This window comes from Protopterus annectens, chromosome 5.part0 (assembly GCF_019279795.1).
Source record: "Protopterus annectens isolate FY-2018-M chromosome 5.part0, PAN1.0, whole genome shotgun sequence".
In the NCBI taxonomy this organism is placed as follows: domain Eukaryota; kingdom Metazoa; phylum Chordata; order Ceratodontiformes; family Protopteridae; genus Protopterus; species Protopterus annectens.
Genome location: NC_056735.1, coordinates 264,996,334 through 265,015,306, shown reverse-complemented (window position 1 = coordinate 265,015,306; position 18,973 = coordinate 264,996,334). Strand labels below are relative to the sequence as shown.

The window sequence follows — 18,973 nt, the reverse complement described above, 5'->3', positions numbered from 1 at the left end:
GGGATGACTAGATTCATTCAGAAAGCTGAACTTTATGAATCAAAGGTGATTCTTGTTGATTCATATTGGCTGTGGTAGGGATGGTTCCTCTTGCTTCTGCTTTCTTCTGGAGAAGCCTGTACTTCTGAAACACTGTCGGGCTAGGCCCATTTGGGATTTTACTTTCCAAAGTTAACCACATTAACCACATGGCTTTTGCGCTACCAATAATAGATAGCAGCCAGTTGGCATAATGGTTAAAACCTTCAATTTCCATGTATAAGGTACAGGGTTCAGTCCTGACCTCTGGCAAATACATGTATGGAACTTGCACAACCTTTCACCCCCCCCCCCCCCAAAAAAAAAAAAAAAACATGCTGTTTCCACCTCAAACTCTGTTGGGAATGGAGGTGTGGACAGCAGCACAGACTCTAGGTTGTGCCCTATAGGGGGAAGAGTTGTATAGACCATCTGCTTTGCTCGTCATCTGTGGTGCTCACTATCCTCCAGATAGGGGAATATGGATCACAGACTGTGCACTGTGTTAGGACTAGTCACTTGGTTTTAAAATTGACTCTGGGTAATTCAGTTGTGTTGACTAATGTTGCCAAACAAGCATGAGCATTTGCTTTTGGTATGTTGGTTGAGAACCCGGCCTTCTCTGATCTGCGGGGGTGGGAGGGTTGTGCCCCTGCTGACCAATGTGTGCTCACCATAACGCTCAGCAGCCCTGGGTCAGTAAACTACTGGCTGGCCAGTGTCCAGTTGCCCAGCTGGATGAGGTTGGACATCCTATGTATCCCAGAGATGAGATGGAAGGGCAGTGCAGCAAAGCAGCTTCACTTGGGATCCAGAGTCTGTTACACAGGAGCAGGGAAAACTAGAAATAGTGTGGGAATACTGGATTCAGAAGACAGTGAGGGATGTCTTCAGAATTAGTAACTGACTCATGGCAGTCGGACTCCAGTGTAAAGTTAGGGCACTGCTCATAGTCTCAGCTTGTGTCCCATAGCAGGGTTGTGCTAGTGAAAAAGAGTATGCATTCATACAGCGGTTGCAAGGCCTTTTTAGATAAAGCAGGAAAACATTAATTGATGATGGTAATGGGTGATCTGAATGTACATATTGGGACAGACAGAATGGGATACGAGAGCTGCCTTGGTCCACAAGAGTGGGGCAACAGGAATAGAGGGGGAAAGATCATTCTAGGAGTCTGTCTGGCAAATGGTTTAATGGTGGCCCATACATGGTTCAGCGAGAGAGAAAGTCACAAGATCACATACAAGTGTGGCCAACATACAACTCAGGTGGACTTTATCCTGTAAGGAAGGGTCGGGTCACTGGGGTAGAATCAGTGATTGCAAAGTCATCCCCATTGAAAGCCCACAGCATAAACCACTGGGTGCCACTATCTGCTACAGTGGCATAGAATGCTCTAAGGCCAGTAAAGACTAGGTTGATGACGTGGAAGTTGGATGGAGAGAAAGCACAAGAGTTCAAGGAATTACTCTGGCTTTAACACCTCAGGAGGAAGAGGAAATGGAGTTGAAGAATGGCAGCGCCTCAAAGCAGCTTGTATGAGGACTTCAGAACAGGTATGTGGCCAAACCAGGTATGGAAATAAGGTGCATAAAGAAAGCTGGTGGTGGAATACAGAAGTCCAGGAAGTCATCAAAAGAAAGGAGGAGTGTAGGAAAAAGTGGTAGACAGGATGAAGTAGGCTAAGAAGGAATACTGATTGGCTAACAAAGATGCTAAAAGAGGAGTTGCAGTAGCAAAGAACAAGGCATCAGAGGCACTCTACCAGCTTTTGGAAAGTGACTCTGTAGACAGCACAAAGAAACTCTTAGCAAAGACAGAAAGGTAAAGAATATAGTCAGACACCCCATTGTAAGGGATACCATCAACAGCCTGCTCATCATCCCACAAGAAATCAAAGGCAGATGGAAGGAGTACTTTCAACAGTTTCTGAATGAAGAAAACCCCTCAGGAACAGTATTGCGGCAGATGGAGCTTATAGTGAAAGAAGAGGAGGAGCCCACTCTAGAAGGGAAGCAATCCGGTTCGAGTGAGGTCCAGCAGATATAATCACGATGTTGGGTGAGATAGGGCAGAAATAGCTCATGAGAGAACTTGTAACAGCATGGAGAGAGAGGCATATTCTAGATGACTGGAGACTAAACTTACTAGTGCCAGTCTACAAGAACAAAGGGGTTATCCACAACTGTGAGCAGTACAGAGGTAATAAAACCATGTATTATATTATATTATACATTTTAACCTGTCTCTAGCTTTTTAATTTCAGTTCTAAGGAAGCACGGTCTCAGTTTACACTATTGTGCTAAGGGGGAAGGGGGACTTGGTTAAAGGAATGAGTTATTGCTTTTATTGCTCTTAACAGAACCATCCTCTGTTAAACATTCCCTTGCTCAAAATAGCTCAATTATATATAAATAGTGAATGTTTTTAATGGTTTTCATTATACTTGACTAGGATTGCTTGTGTGTTTCAATAAAAGATATTCCATTTTTAACTCTATTGTGGACTACATACCATTTTCTTATTTATTATATTGTAGTACATATTTTACAGCTCAGTTTTATTATTAGTGAACCAGGTACATAACATTGTAAGGAGTGAACTTCATACCCTCCACACTGTGAAGATGTTCGTGTTTCACTGTTGCAGTCATTGCACTAGGGTTATCCTGCTTTCAGGCTACCCGCAGTCTGCCCGAATTCCAAAGTCTTGGTCCGGCGTCTGTTGCTGTCGCCTCTTCCCTGACGTCAGTGCGCCAGGGGTATAAAAGTTGCAGCTGACGCCATTTTCATCAGTCTTTCTTGCCGCGCGGTGCCCGAAGCAAAAGCAGTTCGCAAGTGCTGGTCGGCCGGCTCCTGAGATTTTCAAAATCGAATTTCAGATCCGAAGTCTTCATTAAAGCTAAGTACCCCGTTTGGGAAACTTTTTTCTTGCTCCAGACCGATGTCAGAAAAAGTTAACAATTGTATTTCTTGTGGGGAAGCAAATACCTCATAAGGATTTTCATTCTTACTGTATTCCTTGCCTAGGCCCTGATCACAACGTTGCTAGCTGTTGGTTTTGCGCTAGATTTAACCAACGCACTGTTAAGCGTCGGTACGATTTTGCCTTTCATTACTTTGGCCGAAGATTCAATTATATAATGCCGTCGGAACAACCGACGACCGGAGTTTATAAAAAGTGCAAGGAAAAGGACAGACATCCGAGGTCCAAAACCGATGAGGCTTCCGCTAAGCCAGTCGCTGGTTCTCAGTGAGGCATTTTTGCAGCCCCATGATGCCCGCTACCTCAGAGCCACAGGCCGCTGCCGATTCCCACGTGGAGCCAGTTAGGCCTCTGGATACTCAAGGTATTGGACACTTGAAAACTATTCCCTCAGATGGGTCCGGAGCCGCTGAGCAGGCATCGGATTCTGAGGGTGATTTCAGACCTACACAGTTATATGTAAAGCCTACCTTAGCTTCCAAAGCAAAGACTAAAAGCAGCTCTAAAGACAGAAACAAGTACAGCATTCTCCTGAACAGACTTCCATGCCTAAAAAACAGATGCTCAAAATGGCCAAAGACCTAATAACCTTGATCAGGGGTTCCCATCCCCCCTCCTGATAAGAGGCCTAGGCAAGAGACAGAATATGAATCTTCAGATCAGGTTTCCATTTCCTCTGACTCCTCTTCTGAGCAGGAATACTCTCTTCCTCCCAATGAGGATTGTGATTCTGAATAATCTATTCCTTCAGCCTCTCCTCCTGAGGATTTTTCTTTTGGGGAAACCCTGCATACCATGAGGGAGCACTTCCACTGGGAGAGCCAAGACTACTCAGAATCAAAGAAAAGGCTTAGGGATTTTCTTTTACTGCCTCAGCACAGGCCTCTTGCTATTCCCCCTGTGTTAGACATTGTAGATTATGTATTTTCAGAGTCCGGCCTTTCTCCTAACTCTTTTACCCCCTGCCCCTGTAAAACCAGACAGAAACTGCAGGGTTCCAGACTCACATAAATTTCTTTATAAAAACCCTGCTGCTGATCCAGAAACTTATTTCTCAGGGTCCCAAAGGGGTCAAGGCTTCTATTGCAAAAAACCCTATCCCCTCTGACAGGGATTCTAGGGCACACAGTTTACACTTCTGCTACTTTGGCTGTGAGGGCTTTAAATTGTCAATTCCATATGCTTAAATATCAGCAGTACTTAATGTCACTGCTAAGATCAAAAATGTTGGCAAATTCTGATTGTGCAGAAAATAAGGAAATATAGGATTTATTGCATTCAACTGAACAAGTGGGAAAGTATACATTGCAATGTGGTTTTGATTCTCTAGAGGCCTCTTGCAGGGCCGCAGTTACGGGTTCTGTCATTAGGAGGCATGCTTGGTTAAAGGAACAGATTCTACTTGATCATGTTAAGGCAAAATTACTAGATGCTCCATTAGAGCATGATACTTTATTTGGTGTCAAAGCAGAGGAGGTGTTGAAGAAAATGGAGGACAAAGTGAAATCTATGCAAACACTAAAGGATTTCTTACAGGTACAGCCACCCAGATTTAGCAGGAACTAGCCTACAAAAAATTGGTCCTTTCCAGTATCAGACAGACCACAAAGAGGCAGATACAGACTCCCTAGAGGCAGATCACAGCCCCAGGGCTCATACAGGCCTAAACAGTGGGGCGCTTCTACCTTCAAAAGCGGAGAAGACAAATCACAGCCATACAGGAAACAGTCCCAATGACTTTCCTCTGCCAGCACCAAACACTTATCGTTTGGGCACTTTTTTCTCAAAATTGGCACATGATCACCCAATACAAATGGGTCTTGAATATAGTGTCCCAGGGCTACAGGTTCCACTTTCACACCCTGCCAAGGGCAAAAGGTATGCCAGACCTGCCACACAGTCAATGGGCAGAGGCACAAAAACAAGTTTCATCCCTCATGGACATGAGGGCCATTCAGCGAGTACCACAGCAAGAGCAGGGGCAAGGATTTTACTCAAGACTTTTCTTGGTACCCAGAAAGGACAAAACCTGGAGACCAATACTGGACCTTTCTATTCTAAATACATGTCTGGACGTTCCAAAATTCAAAATGTTGACTTTGCAGCAGATTCTGCCCATGCTGGGCAAGAAGGCTTGGCTTGTAACTTTGGACCTAAAAGAGGCATACCTGCATGTACCAGTCAGACCATCTTGCAGAAGATACCTCAGATTCATAGTTGGCTCAGTGCACTACCAATTCTCTGCACTGCCCTTTGGTTTATCTACTGCGCCCAGGGTCTTCACAAAATGCCTGGCACCAGTAATTGCATATTGCAGACAAAGGGGAATTCAAATATATCCTTACTTGGACGATTGCCTTATTCAAGCAGAGAACAAAGACATTCTACTAGAGCACCTGGCGTTTGTAAAAGGATTATTGATTTCCCTAGGGTACACAGTAAACGAAAAGAAATCAAAATTAGTACCCTCTCAAGAGATAATATTCCTGGGTGCAAGCTTAAATACAACTGCCCAGATGGCTTATCTCACACCAGACAAACAAAGGCAACTGACGTCTTACTTCACAATGTTGGCAACAAAGACCCAGTTATCTGCAAGAAAAATTCTGCAGGCTTTGGGCTTCATGGCATCCTGCATTCTGCTAATTCCATATGCCAGACTGCATATGAGGAAACTACAATGGTATCTAAAAAGTGTTTGGACTCAACATTGCCACAGCCTGGAAACATTGATCACCCTCATTCCTTGCCTTCAACAGGAGTTTCGATGGTGTGCACAGTCCTGTCACCTCAACAATGGACAGCCATTCAACCTACCCACAGCCAGGCAGTCAATAACAGATGCTTCAGATTATGTCTGGGGTGCCCACATGGCAGGAAAATGTATTCGGGGCACATGGCCCTCAAGCCAAATGCATCTTCATGTCAATCAAAAAGAGATGCTAGCTGTTCAGATTGCCCTGACAGCTTTCAAGGACCTTCTTCATCCAGGACAGCTACTGATAAGGACGAACAATACTACAGTCATGTGTTACATAAACAAGCAGGGAGGCACACATTCCCACCCCCTCTGCAGACAAGCCATGATTTTGTGGGACACAGCATTGACTTGTCAAGTACATCTGCAAGCACAATTCCTGCTAGGAAAGAAAAATACTCTGGCAGACGAACTAAGCAGAAACATTACGGATCCCCACGAGTGGAAATTGGATCCACAAGTCTTCAGCATGATAACAAAGAAATGGGGATGCCCAGACATAGATCTTTTTGCCTCCCTTCACAACTGCCAACTACAGAGATTCTGCACAAGGACTTATCACAAGCAAGCATGGAAAGTGGATGCTCTATCATTCATCTGGAAAACCCTAACAGTGTATGCCTTCTGCCTCTCCTTCCCAAGGTATTCCTAAAGGTCAGACAAGAGAAGACAAAAATGATTCTGATTGCCCTAGACTGTCCCCGCCAGCACTGGTACCCAATCCTAAAGAGCTTGTCTCAAGGCCCAACCTGGACATTGCCTCTAATTCCTCACTTACTGACCCAACGAAACAATCAGATCTTGCACAGCCAACTCAGGACCCTAAATCTGGCAGCATGGCGAATAATGTAGCCATTCAGACAACACTTCTCTCTAAAGCAGTTGTGTCTTTCGGCTTTTCCCGGTTAGGGGTCGCCACAGGGGAACTCAGATCCGCTATGTTGGCAGTAGATTTTTACGTGCTGGCTTGCCAGGCCTAACGCACAACTTTCAACGAAGGAACGCCCATTCACGCATGTCGCCACACAGAAGATGCTCTGAGATGTTATTTTGGAAGCCAGGAGGCCAAGTACCAGAACATCTTATGCCGAAAATGGAAGAGATTCTGTGCTTGGAACCAGGCACAAGGAATTGACACGCTTGTACCAAATATTCCTCAGATTTTACAATACCTAACTGAGATGCTGGACAAAGGCCTATCCTTCTCATCAATTAAAATCCATGCCTCTGCCATTTCAGCTCATTACAATACGGAACCACCTATTTTTTTCTCATCCATTTCTAAGGCAGTACCTCAGAGGGGCCAAAAACATAAGACCTCCAAGGAGAGCATGAATACCTGCATGGGACCTCAATTATGTCTTGGAGAAACTCACACTGCTGCTTTTTGAGCCAGCCAATACACCTGAAATAAAGTTCTTATCTTGGAAAACAGCTCTGCTCCTAGCAATAACCTCTGCAAGACGAGTCTCAGAGTTACAGGTTCTCATGGCTGTGGAACATTTTATCATTTTCCATCCAGACAGGGTTTCTCTGAGGACTAACCCGACATTTATGCTTAAGGAAGTGTCCAGTGTGGCCCTTAACCAGACCATTCATTTGCCTACTTTTTATCCAAACCCACAGAATAAGGGTGAGAGAGACTCCTGCATTTTTTTGGACATATAGAGGCAGCTACGCTTCTACTTGGACTGAACTAAAGCTTTCAGAAAGTCTGAGCAACTTTTAGTGGCATATGCTGCATGATCACAAGGAAAGCCTATCTCAAAGCAGACTATTTCGAAATGGATAGGCCACTGCATTTGATTGTTATTCACAACATGGCAAATCAATCCCTAAGGGCATTAGGCCACATTCTACCAGAGCAGCAGCCACTTCAGCAGCCTTCCTCAGAGGAGTACCAACCAAAGACATTTTAGAGGCTGCAACTTGGAGTTCAGTGCACACTTTCACCAAGCACTACCATTTACCTCTCTACTTAAATCCAGAGCAGGCTTTGCCACTGCAGTTTGCAGGGCCTTATAGCCTTTCCTAATCCTATTGCAGGGCCTTATAGCCTTTCCTAATCCTATTTAGACCCAGCCACCCTACCTCAGCTTTGGGATTCAACCCAAATGTAATGACTGCAACAGTGAAACACTATGAACATAGTACAGTTATGTACCTACCATAAATGTAGATGTTCGAGTGTATTCACTGTTGCAGTCCAGGTTATCCACCCACCATCCCCTTTTCTTTGCTGGGACTTATCTGTACTTCTCTATCCTATACAACCTATGTGGTGTATTTGCTTGTAGATGAAGGAAATGTTTGTTATTGCATGCATACTTATTGGCATAAATATTTAGCCTACCAATTTGAGGCCACCTGACATCTGGGGCAAGAAAAACTGATGAAAATGGCGTCGGCTGCATCTTTTATACCCCTGGCGCACTGACGTCAGGGAAGAGGCGACAGCAACTGACGCCAGACCAAGACTTTGGAATTCGGGCCGACTGCGGGTAGCCTGCCAGCAGGATAACCCTAGTGTAATGACTGCAACAGTGAATACACTCGAACATCTACATTTATGGTAGGTACACAACTGTACTTTTCTTCTTGTTTTGTTTTTGACCCAGTATAGGTTGCATACTGAGTTTTCTGAGACTTCGAGGGATATCACAGATTTTTCTTTTTACAAAGAAATTAGAACATCAGAGAAATAGCCAAAGTATTGCAGAGAGGGTCAAAGATAACAGATTAGGGTGGTTTGGGTTCATGTGCAAAAAAGCAGAAGACAGTCTGGTGAAGAATTTTTTGACAGGAAGAATGCAAGAGGAAATGAGGGAGTACAGCAAAGAGGTAGATGGATTAAATGAGAGAAGACCTATGACAGTCCGTCTTGACTGTCGAAGAGGGTAGGTGAGTGTCATTGAATAGAGAGAGAGAGATGGTGACCATTGACACAGCACTCTAAACCCATGCAGGAAATGGGGGGGGGGGGGGGTTGATGATGATGGTTCTTATTTTTGTTTGTTCATTTATTTGTTTGAGTGAATGGTAAAGATCATGTTCTCTCAGAAATCAGATATTTGAATATCTTGTAGGGGATAAATGAATTAGTTTTATAGTTTTGCTTAAATGTCTGAAGAATGGATCCCCTTCTAAGCTCTCTTCATTTCTTGAATAGCTTGACCATATTTTATTCTGGATTATTCTTCCATCATGGTCCATTTGGCTGCCATATCTCGCAAGAGTCTGAATTCTAATTCTCTGGGCTTAGGCAAGGTTTGTAAAACCTTTGTCAAGAACACTTTTGTTGAAACCACCTTTAAGAGCAGTACTTGAGGCTTTTTTGTCATGTACAAACTTTATTTCCCTTTGAATGTCACTGTTTGTGATGTGTTGAACCAGTATGCTGTCTAGGTGTGACTTGTCTTGTGGCCATTTTCACTGCTGTATTTCTGGAGTAGTGTTGGTTTATTGTGCATACCCTATGCAGCTGTCAGTCTCACTTTAATGGTTGATTACTCGGTAAAGATTAGACTCCCTTTACCTTGCCCACAAAGATAAATAAGCAGTCTGTTCTACAAGAGCATATGCAATTACAGCAGTGATAAACTTACATGAAACCAAATGTTTAACTATCTGCAGAGGCAAAAGTAGAAGTTGCTCATTCTGTCCCTCAGTAAATTTTCTTTAAGGGTGATTTGTGGGGTGGTACATGTCATAGTCCTGTACCATAGCAGTTTTGTCAAGGTCTTGTTCATGATGATCTAGTAGTTTAAAAGAACATGGTAAGTATGCCAGTATTCAACCTTTTTGTGAAGTGTATAACCATTCTTAGTCTGTACGGTGAGTAGAGTTTTTATGATAAAATTGATTCATTGTTTTTACTTTTGTCTGTATATTTAAGTAATTGACATGTCTTCATTAATTTTAAACGATTGCATGTTTCTAAACTGGTCAGATTAATATGACATAACCTTCTAACTTGTTCTCACATTTGGATATTTGAGAGTCGTGGCATTCAAAAAACATATTTGTAAGTTGAAACTAGCTTTATTTATTTAAGTTGATTCTTTAGTAAATTCTGTATGTGTATTAAATATTTTAGAATGCATTAATGAATTAAATTATACGAGATATGTATCACATAGCAGTATCCATTTGGATGCAGACTCCTCCCTGATTGTATGGGAGCAGTCCAATATGTTAAGAAAGGGAGAGAAAGAGGAAGAAAAATCCTCTTTCTCAACACCTTGCTTTTCTTAAGGTTATTGCCTAAACATATTAGTTTAGTGTTGAACTGTTTTTAAGTCTTTGTTATATAAAGCTGTTACATTTTGTATTTCAGACCATTGCCCTCATGAACATTTACCGTAACCCTCAACACTCTACCCAGTCTTCTGATGGTTTGCGCTGTAAGTTTATCATGATTCCTTCACTGGTTCTTTGAGCTGTATTTCAGGAGCTCAGTGTCAGTTGAAGAAATGTTGCACAGGGCTCAGAAATTTTAATGATCACTTGGATAGAATGGAGTAAATGTATCAAGCACAGGGAACCCTTCAGACTTTATTTACTACGCATTGCTTTTATGTAAATACATGTGATTTGTTTATTTTATGTAGACACTGTTGATATAGCTGATTGCTGCTTAATTGGCTTCAACAATGTTTTCCTTAATTTCTTATAGAAAGTTGCTTTCCTTGATCATATTGGTAGCATTGATTGTGGTATTTAATTATACAAATGGTATTTAAAGTACAAAAAGGGGAGTATTTAGAACACACATAAATGTAAGAACACCTAGAGCAAGGCTTAACCTCCATAATAGCTGTTGCATTTCATCTCTTGTCTTCTGCTCACTGTTAATTATACACTTTGCACATTAGCAGACCAGATTAAGGCACAGTAACTGTACAGCAGACAAATCCCAGTATGCTGTGAACTGTAAGATGTTCTGTAGTCCTGTCTCGCCTTCATTCTTACACTTGGGATCGGAGCCGAACCTCGACTCGCTGACTCGGCCATTCTCTAGCTCAAAAACTTCTGGTTGGCTCATGGCTAGGAGGTATCTCATAACGCACCACTAACGTAACTCCGATCTCATTTGCCGCTCGTTGAGCTCAGACATGCTGCTTCTTGGCCTTGGCTAAGTGCAATTTTCAATACCTTTTTTCTAGTTATTTGCTGATTAAGAATAATTGTATTCTCTAGTTTAGCGTTGTATCACATTCCATGTCTGTCTTAGACATTTTAAGTTAGAGGACCTAGTCCTCGGTTCTGTTGGTTTCTTCCAGGGCTAGGCCCATTTAGGTTGGAGGACCTAGTCCTCGGGTTATTTCTATCTTTACTTCTTAGGGCTAAGCCCGTTTAAGTTAGAGAACCTAGTCCTCTGTCTGCCTGTTTGTCTTTGCTGTGCCTGGAGGCAGTTCTTGTTTATTATTATCTTTAGTCATTTATTGCACTTATGTCTAAGGATACTAAGGATCACAAGCCTTCGTGCTTCAAAAAATGTACAAAATGTGCCCAGAAAATGTGTTTTATGGATGGGAACAATCTGTGTGTATACTGCTTGGGTGCTGTTCACCTCCAAGAGTCTTGCTTGTTTTTTCATGCCTTTAGTTCCCTGTGTTCTTCAAGAGAGAAAGAACAAACTTATCTTGAAAGGGCTGTTAAAGCACTCTTTTGAGGATGAGTTGGCTTCTTCATCCTCCAGCTCTGTCTCCATCCTCCAAGAAAGACAAAGCCAAATCTAAAAAAGGCGGTCTCCCACTCATTCTGTGTCGTCGGAGCCGCCAGACAAAATTGCCAAGTTGACTACTTCCTCTCTGGCTTAACTGGTCTCTGTACCTATAGAGGTTTCTATTGTGGATCCATCAGTTTCGGCTCCAGGAGTTTCGGAGCCGATAACTGAGCCTGCGTTTCAGAGCCGGTCAGCTGAACTCCGACTGGTCTCCCAGACTCTTAGATTGCCTGTCTTTCAGCGATCTAGGTCCCCCACGCTATCCTTCAGGTCCTCTAGGAGCCTTTCTGATGAGGATGTTGAGAGAGTGGTGTGCAGACTGCTTCAGACTTCGCTGGCAAATTTACTTTCGGCTCCGGAGCCTAATGTGCCTGTACACCCTGTCGATGCTCCTCCTCTGAGCCACTCTGGCGCTTTGGAGCCAGAGATGTCAGTTCCTCCAGTTGTGGAAAGGTCGGTTCCAGCTACCTCAGTTGGTCTCTCTCTTCCAATATCTGCTCCGACCCCTTTGGTGCCATCTGTGAAGTCTAGGGTCCTCAATTCTCCAGTCGGGCCAGAGGGCGACGCTTGGAACCAAGCTTCGGTTCCGAGCCTACCTGTCGGTGCTTCGGCTCGGGTGCGTTTGGACCACACATCTGCCTCGGAGCCCATATCCTCAGCGCCGAGGACGGCCTCTGCATCTTGGGAGCATCCTTGGAGCCGGGAGGATCGGCTTTTGAGGTGATGAGGAGTGTGCTGTCCAGGTCTTCAGTTTCAACCAGAGGTACCGACACTCTTCCCCCTAAAGTGCTGACTTCAGTCTCAGCTCCCTCTCTCTCCCAACACAGCAGAGACGTGCAGCCTCAGGAAACTTCCACTAGTGGTCCCCAGTCTTCCGATGTCTCCCCAGAATGCCCTTCTGAGGATCCTCCTCAGAAGAAAACTTGTAAGAGGAAACATGTTGACTCCTCTGATGAGTCTATTACATCAGACATTGACCTTGAGGAGTCGGAAGGGTCCCCCAAGTCGTCGTCTGATGATATCTCATTCGCAGATATCCTTGAGATCCTGAAACAGAGAGGCGGCTGGCCCACCGCATCCCCTTCTGATGAAGAGTCAGTGTATCTGAAGGCTTTTGGGTCTCAACCCTTCGCCTCTTGGGTGTCTCCACCTTTTGACGAGCTACTGGATCTAGTGAGTCCAAAGGTGTGGGAATCTCCTGATTCTGTGGAAACCGGTTCCTAGAAGACCTAATAAATATTTGTCAGCACCTCAGGACAAAGACTTTCTTACTAAGGGCCTTCCAGTAGATGCCATGGTGGTGGCAGCAGCCACCAAAAAGGCACTTGCTGAAACTTCTTCCACTGTCCATCCACCGAACAAGGAGTCTCGAACGATGGATAGGTACAAGAAGCGTGTCTTTTCTTCAGCGGCTTTTACACTGAGCTACCTGTCTCATTTCACAAGACTCCAGAGAGATCTCCTAAAAGAACTGGGAGAGACTCTGCAACGTAACGTATCTGAAGCAGTGTCTGAGAAGGTTAACGCAAAGATGTCTACCTTAAATTCTATTGTAAACTCCTCCATGAGGCTGATATCTTACACAGCTGATGGAGCGAGTAGGGCAGTGGGTTCAGGAGTTTCTCTTAGAAAACACTCCTGGATGCGCATGTGTAACTTTGCAGAGGTCTTTTAAGTCTACATTTACCAATGCCTCCTTTGATGGATCCTCATTGTTTGGAACCAAGGTAAAGGACTTGCTCACCAGGTGCGAACAGGAAGGAAAAACCCTGTCTGCTGTGGGAGTCCGTTTTTCCGTTCCTTCTAGACCCTATCCCGAAGGGTGGTAAAATGTGGTTTAAGAAGTCATAGAGGTTTTTTCAGGATGCACAAGGTGATTCCTTCTCCAGAGGCAGAGGAGGAGGCAATAACGGTAGACGCCACCCTAGAGGCAGGGGAGGCCCGCAGAACTAGGGAGACCGCAATTCGTTTCGTGGTCGTCTCTATCAGCGCTCCTGAAATAAGGCCTGACTGCGCATCTCTGGAGCCAGTCGGGGGTCGTATATCCTTATACCCAGAAGCCTAGCATGATATCACTCAAGACAAGTGGGTATTAAGGATAATTGCCAGAGGTTACCATATTCCCTTCCTTTCTCCACTTCCTCGGATCAGACGAATCCCAGATGTTCCACCCAATCACAGGGATTCAGCAACTCTAGAAATCCAAAAGTTGCTCGTAAAGAGAGTCATCCAACCCTTCCCGGCAGACCAAGTAGGATTAGGGACTTACTCCAGATTCTTTTTGGTGCCAAAAAGAACAGGGAACTTTAGACCCATCTTGGATCTCACTAGATTGAAAGAATCTGTACAGAAGTCCAAGTTCCAAATGGTCACCGTACAGTCGATACTCCTGTTGTTAGGGAAAGACGTTTGGATGTGCTCCATAGACCTCCAAGATGCGTACTACCATATCAAAATGGACAGAGCATCATGGAGTCACTTACACTTCTGGCTGGGGACCAGTCATTACCAGTTTTGCTCCCTGTCCTTTGGTCTCACCACAGCCCCCAGGGTGTTCACCAAATTCATGGCAGTGGTAACGGCTCACTTGAGATGTCGGGGATTCCAAGTGTTTTCATACCTGGACAATTGGCTCCTGACTGCCCACCACCAGGCATCTACTGTTACAGGCCAGGGACGCTACCATTTCAACTTGCTTGCAGTTAGGGATTACAATAAACTGGCAAAAATCTGCATTATCGACCTCTCAGCATGTGAATTTTATTAGTGCCGAAATAAATACCGTCTCAGTGAGGGATTACCTTCCCGTAGAAAGAATTCAGAACATCAAGGAAAAAAATTTGAGCTTACTTCCTCTAAGGAAAGCGAAAGCAAAGATGGTGCTCTAGATGTTAGGGACGATGGCCTCTACAATAACATTAGTTCCATTAGCCAGACTGCACATGAGGGTTCTGCAGTGGTTACTTTTTGCCCAGTGGTCACTGCAACATTTACCTCTTTCTCACCCCATCCTGATAACAGAATAGTGCAAACAGGATCTTCACTGGTGGACCCAGTCCAGCCGTCTAAACACAGGCAAACTATTTGTTCCGTCCCCCCCTGTTGCCACTATGACCATGGATGCCTCCCAGATAGGGTGGGGTGGGGGGGGGGGTCATTATCTAGGGAGAACAGTCCAAGGCACATGGCAGGAACACCTGGCTCATTTGCTTATCAACATCTTGGAGATGAGAGCAGTGCTTCTGGCATTGCAAGCACTTCACAGCTTTCTCCCTCTAGGGACGATTGCGATCCACTCGGACAATATGTTGGTGGTGTGGTATATAAGCTAACAAGGAGGGACCAAATCTTATCCCCTTTGCAGAGAAGCCCTTCGAGTGTGGGAGTGGGCAGTGTCTTCCCAACACTTTTTGGTTGCAATGCACATTCTGGGGAAATCCAATGTGATAGCCGACAGGCTCAGAAGGGCTATTCTGATGCCTCATGAGTGGTCTCTGAACACATACATTGCTGGACAGATTTTTCGCAAATGGGGTCAGCCTCGCTGCGATCTATTTGCCACCCCCTTAAATGCCAAATGCAGCAGCTACTTCACCCTAATTCCCCAGGAAGGGGAGACACCCAGAGATGCACTCGTTCATGATTGGCCCTTGGGACTTCTTTATGCATTTCTACCATTCCCCCTGATATCGAAGGTAATTCAGAAAGCAATATCCTTGGGAAGCAAAAAGATCCTAATTGCTCCTTACTGGCCTCGACAGATTTGGTTCCCTTTCCTCAGACCTCATCTAATGGATGAACCGTGGACTCTGGACCTAGTGCCAGATTTGCTGACGCACATGTCAGGAGTGTTCCATCCCTCTCTCCACACCTTCAGTTTGACAGCTTGGCTGCTCCAATTCCATCCCTAGTCAGGCTTTATGACTTTTCTCCTGAGGTTATACATATTCTGACGTCTTCTCACAAACCTTCTACCAGAAAAACTTATACCAGTAAATGGAAAAGATTCCTCTCTTGTGCCCGTGAGAGAAACCACGATCCTTACACAGCTCCCATTTCTGCCGTCTTAGAGTTCCTTACTCAGTTGTTCAATCAAGGCTCAGCAGCTGCCTCTATTGAAGTTCAACTGGCAGCTATTTCTACCTTTCATTTGGCTAATGACCCTAACCTTATGGCGCATAGACTGTGTAGAGCTTTCCTTAAAGGGGCCACCTTATTAAGACCTCCAGTCATGAATCCGGTGGCATCCTGGGATTTGAATGTTGTACTCAATAGACTGACTTCAAGCCCTTTCGAACCTTCAGCAACTTGTGATCTTAAGTTCTTATCAGGGAAAACTATATTTGTAGTGGCTATTACATCTGCAAGGAGGATCTCTGAACTGTAAGTCTTTTCCATTAAGCCCCCTTATTTGGGGTTTCACAGAAGTAGGGTCTCCTTACGGACAAAACCCATCCTTTGTTGCTAAGGTTTCTTCTCAGGCCAATATTAATCAGTCCATTGAATTACCTGTTTTCTTACCTAATTTTTCTAACAAGGCAGAGTGCAGATTTCACCAACTGGACATGCATAGACAATTGTGTTTTTACCTTGACAGAACTAAGAATTTCCTTTTCAGATATAAGGAAGGGCCTTCCATTTTCTAAAACTACATTTTCTCACTGGATTTCCAGCTGCATTTTTTTTGTGTATACCTCCAGTGGCAAAGATCTTCCCTTCAAGATGAAAGTTCACTCTACCAGATCTGTCTCTATCTCGGTAGCCTTTCAAGCAAGAATTCCTATAGATAACATCTGTGCAGTAGCAACATGGGCTTCACCTCCTGCATTCATTACTCACTGCAAATTGGATATGGCTTCCAGGAACAAGTCTTCCTTTGGTTCCACAGTACTTAGGAGCATTTTCCAGTGAACCCCCCCTAAGATAAAGGTGCTGGGGACGCTGTCCCAAGTGTAAGAATGAAGGTGAGCTAAGACTACAGAACATAAAGAAGTTATGTACTTACCATAACGTTCAGTGTTTGTAGTCCATCTTGCCCTTCATTCTTACAAACCCTCCCTCCTGCCCCCTCCTGAGGACCTAGGGGTAGAGTGACTACTGCCTTATTGTTATGTTGGGTCCTTTCTACATGGTTTGTTCTTTGTCTCTGTATATTTCTCCTTGCAGTAAACAAGATCTGGGTTATGTTAGCGGTGCGTTATGGGATACCTCCTAGCCACTAGCCAACCAGAAGTTTTTGAGCTAGAGAATGGCCGAGTCGGAGCCGAGGTTCGGCTCTGATCCCAAGTGTAAGAATGAAGGGCGAGATGGATTACAAACATCGAACGTTATGGTAAGTACATAACTTCTTTTTCAGTCACAACAGTAGAGCTCTTCGCTAAAGTAGCACATCACAAGTATTTGTGTGTATGATCTTTTTTTAACCTTAAAAAAAAAAAAAAACAGATGCCAGTATCTCAAACTTAATTTGCATAGTTCAGTGTCCACAATCATTAATCACTTGTGATTTGTGATGTGCCTTAAATGTTTGAGCGTATAGAATTTACTTACTTGTTATTTTAAATAACCTTATAAACAACACCCAGTATTCCCAGAATGATGCCTGGGATAATTTTGAGCATCATGATAACTTTTCATATGATTTTTTATTTTGTAAGGTGACTGCTGTCCTGTACTGTTTCCTGTATTTTTTTTAAGTAAATACTCCTTGAACATCCCATACTTCTGTGTGGTACAAACAAATTCACTATCATTTTTGCCCTCAGTATTTCACTTAATGATTGCTTGTTTTCTGAAATTAACCTGTGCAAATTTTTGTATTTTCTTGGGTGAAGTAGTAGTGATAGCTAGTATGTCATGAAACACACACTGGCATGGTGTGTCAGTGTTCTTCATGATGCTGCCTTTCACATGATGCAGTTAACTAGCTTGCATTTACATAAATGCATTTTGATTGCTGTGATTCTTAGGACATTTTTGGCTTCCCTTGAGTGAACAGGAAATATGCAAATAAAAATAATAATCTTCATTGAAAAGAAATACATATAATGGTGCTTTTAAATTCACTGCGGAACATAGCAAAGTAGTCTCCAGGGGTTCGGGAAAACAGTTTGTCTGGGCCCAGTGGGGTACTTAGTGTATTATTTCCAGGAGAAACAGTATGCATTGGATGAAGTCTGTAGATTCTTTTCTGCCCAAATGTTTCTTTTGTTTCTTGAAATACCTTTAGCATACATTTCAGCCACTTTATGTAGTGAAACTATAAATGATAGCTGCATCAGGAGTGTCTGCACTTTTTTGTGCTTTTGTTCAGAAAATGCATAGCCATAAGAGAATGCAAGATATGAAGTAGCATTTTGTCATCATACAGTGATATGAATTTAAACTTTACTTACTAAAAGAAAAACATAAGTTAAGTGATTTGTTGAAGATGAGCAGTCTTAAAAGTGGAGGTTAAACTTGACGTTTTGTGAGTTCTACTGTACCTTTCTTATAGCAGGAGAAATAGTTGTACATCTGCTTGGTCAACACCGGAGAAATGAATAGGAAAAGAAAGTTGTTTGACAAATCTCTAGAATTGATTAACTTTCACAGTCAACACAGGTTGAATATTGCTTGGAGAAAGACTCCTTATTTGTATTTACTTAGACTTTGCTATTCTTTATCCTTAACTATGTACGCCTGTATATTTAAAGTTAACACTCATATGAGTGTTTTACAGGTAGATGTCAGATGTCACTCATTTCCTATCAGAACGTCTCAGCCATGATTGTGGGACAGTACTGATAATGCACCATAGGGGGTGCAGTTACTTAGAAGAAACCATGTGTAGAGCTAGGGGCATCACTCCCCCAATCTGTACAGCTTGCCATTGCTTTTTTTGTTTTTTTTTCTTTGCTGGACTTTGCGTGATGGCTTCCTTACCTGCACTTGTTAGTGCTTTTCATTCTAAAGGGGTGGCAGCTTGGCATTACTGGGATAGATGAGAGCCCTAGAAACTGTTTTTTTCTACTAGGAAAGCCCACTCCAACCCATCCATTCCGTCAGTGGCAAGAATTGATGGGGAGCGAACCAGCTTGCTGGTCATGTGTGTGATGGCTTGCCATCTACTTTGGTTGGAGCAATCACTTCCCTATGGCAACTCTGCTGTATGTTGCCTTCTGAGGGGAGAGTGCCTCTGCATGCAGAATATGCCAGTGCGCCATGAGTGCAGCACTTAGTGCTCTCACTGGGCATCAGCCAAATGGTAAGCCAGAGCTGCCATCTCCCCAGCCAGCTTCTGTAGGTACCCGCCTGCTGTCCAAACTCTGGTTGGCTGCATTGTAATAAGGGTTTTATCCTTCTAACCCATGGAACTCGCTTAGCCTGCCAAGCATGTTTTATATTCATTCTTGAATGAAGCTGAATAGTATGTATGTAGCTATTTGTTATTAGCCTTTGTCACAAAGTTTTACTTGCTCTTTCGGGAACAAGAGATACTGTGA

The 18,973-nt window shown here is 43.6% G+C and overlaps 1 protein-coding gene across 4 annotated transcripts in view; it reads left to right on the top strand.

The window, feature by feature from the left end:
• U2AF1 (U2 small nuclear RNA auxiliary factor 1) overlaps positions 1-18,973 on the top strand; it is a 1,073,176-nt gene that overhangs the window by 314,037 nt on the left and 740,166 nt on the right. For all 4 annotated transcript variants that reach the window (XM_044072241.1, XM_044072239.1, XM_044072238.1 and 1 more), the window contains exon 3: positions 10,098-10,164. In XM_044072241.1, coding sequence (XP_043928176.1) covers positions 10,098-10,164 — 67 coding nt within the window. The remainder of the gene's footprint in view (positions 1-10,097; positions 10,165-18,973) is intronic.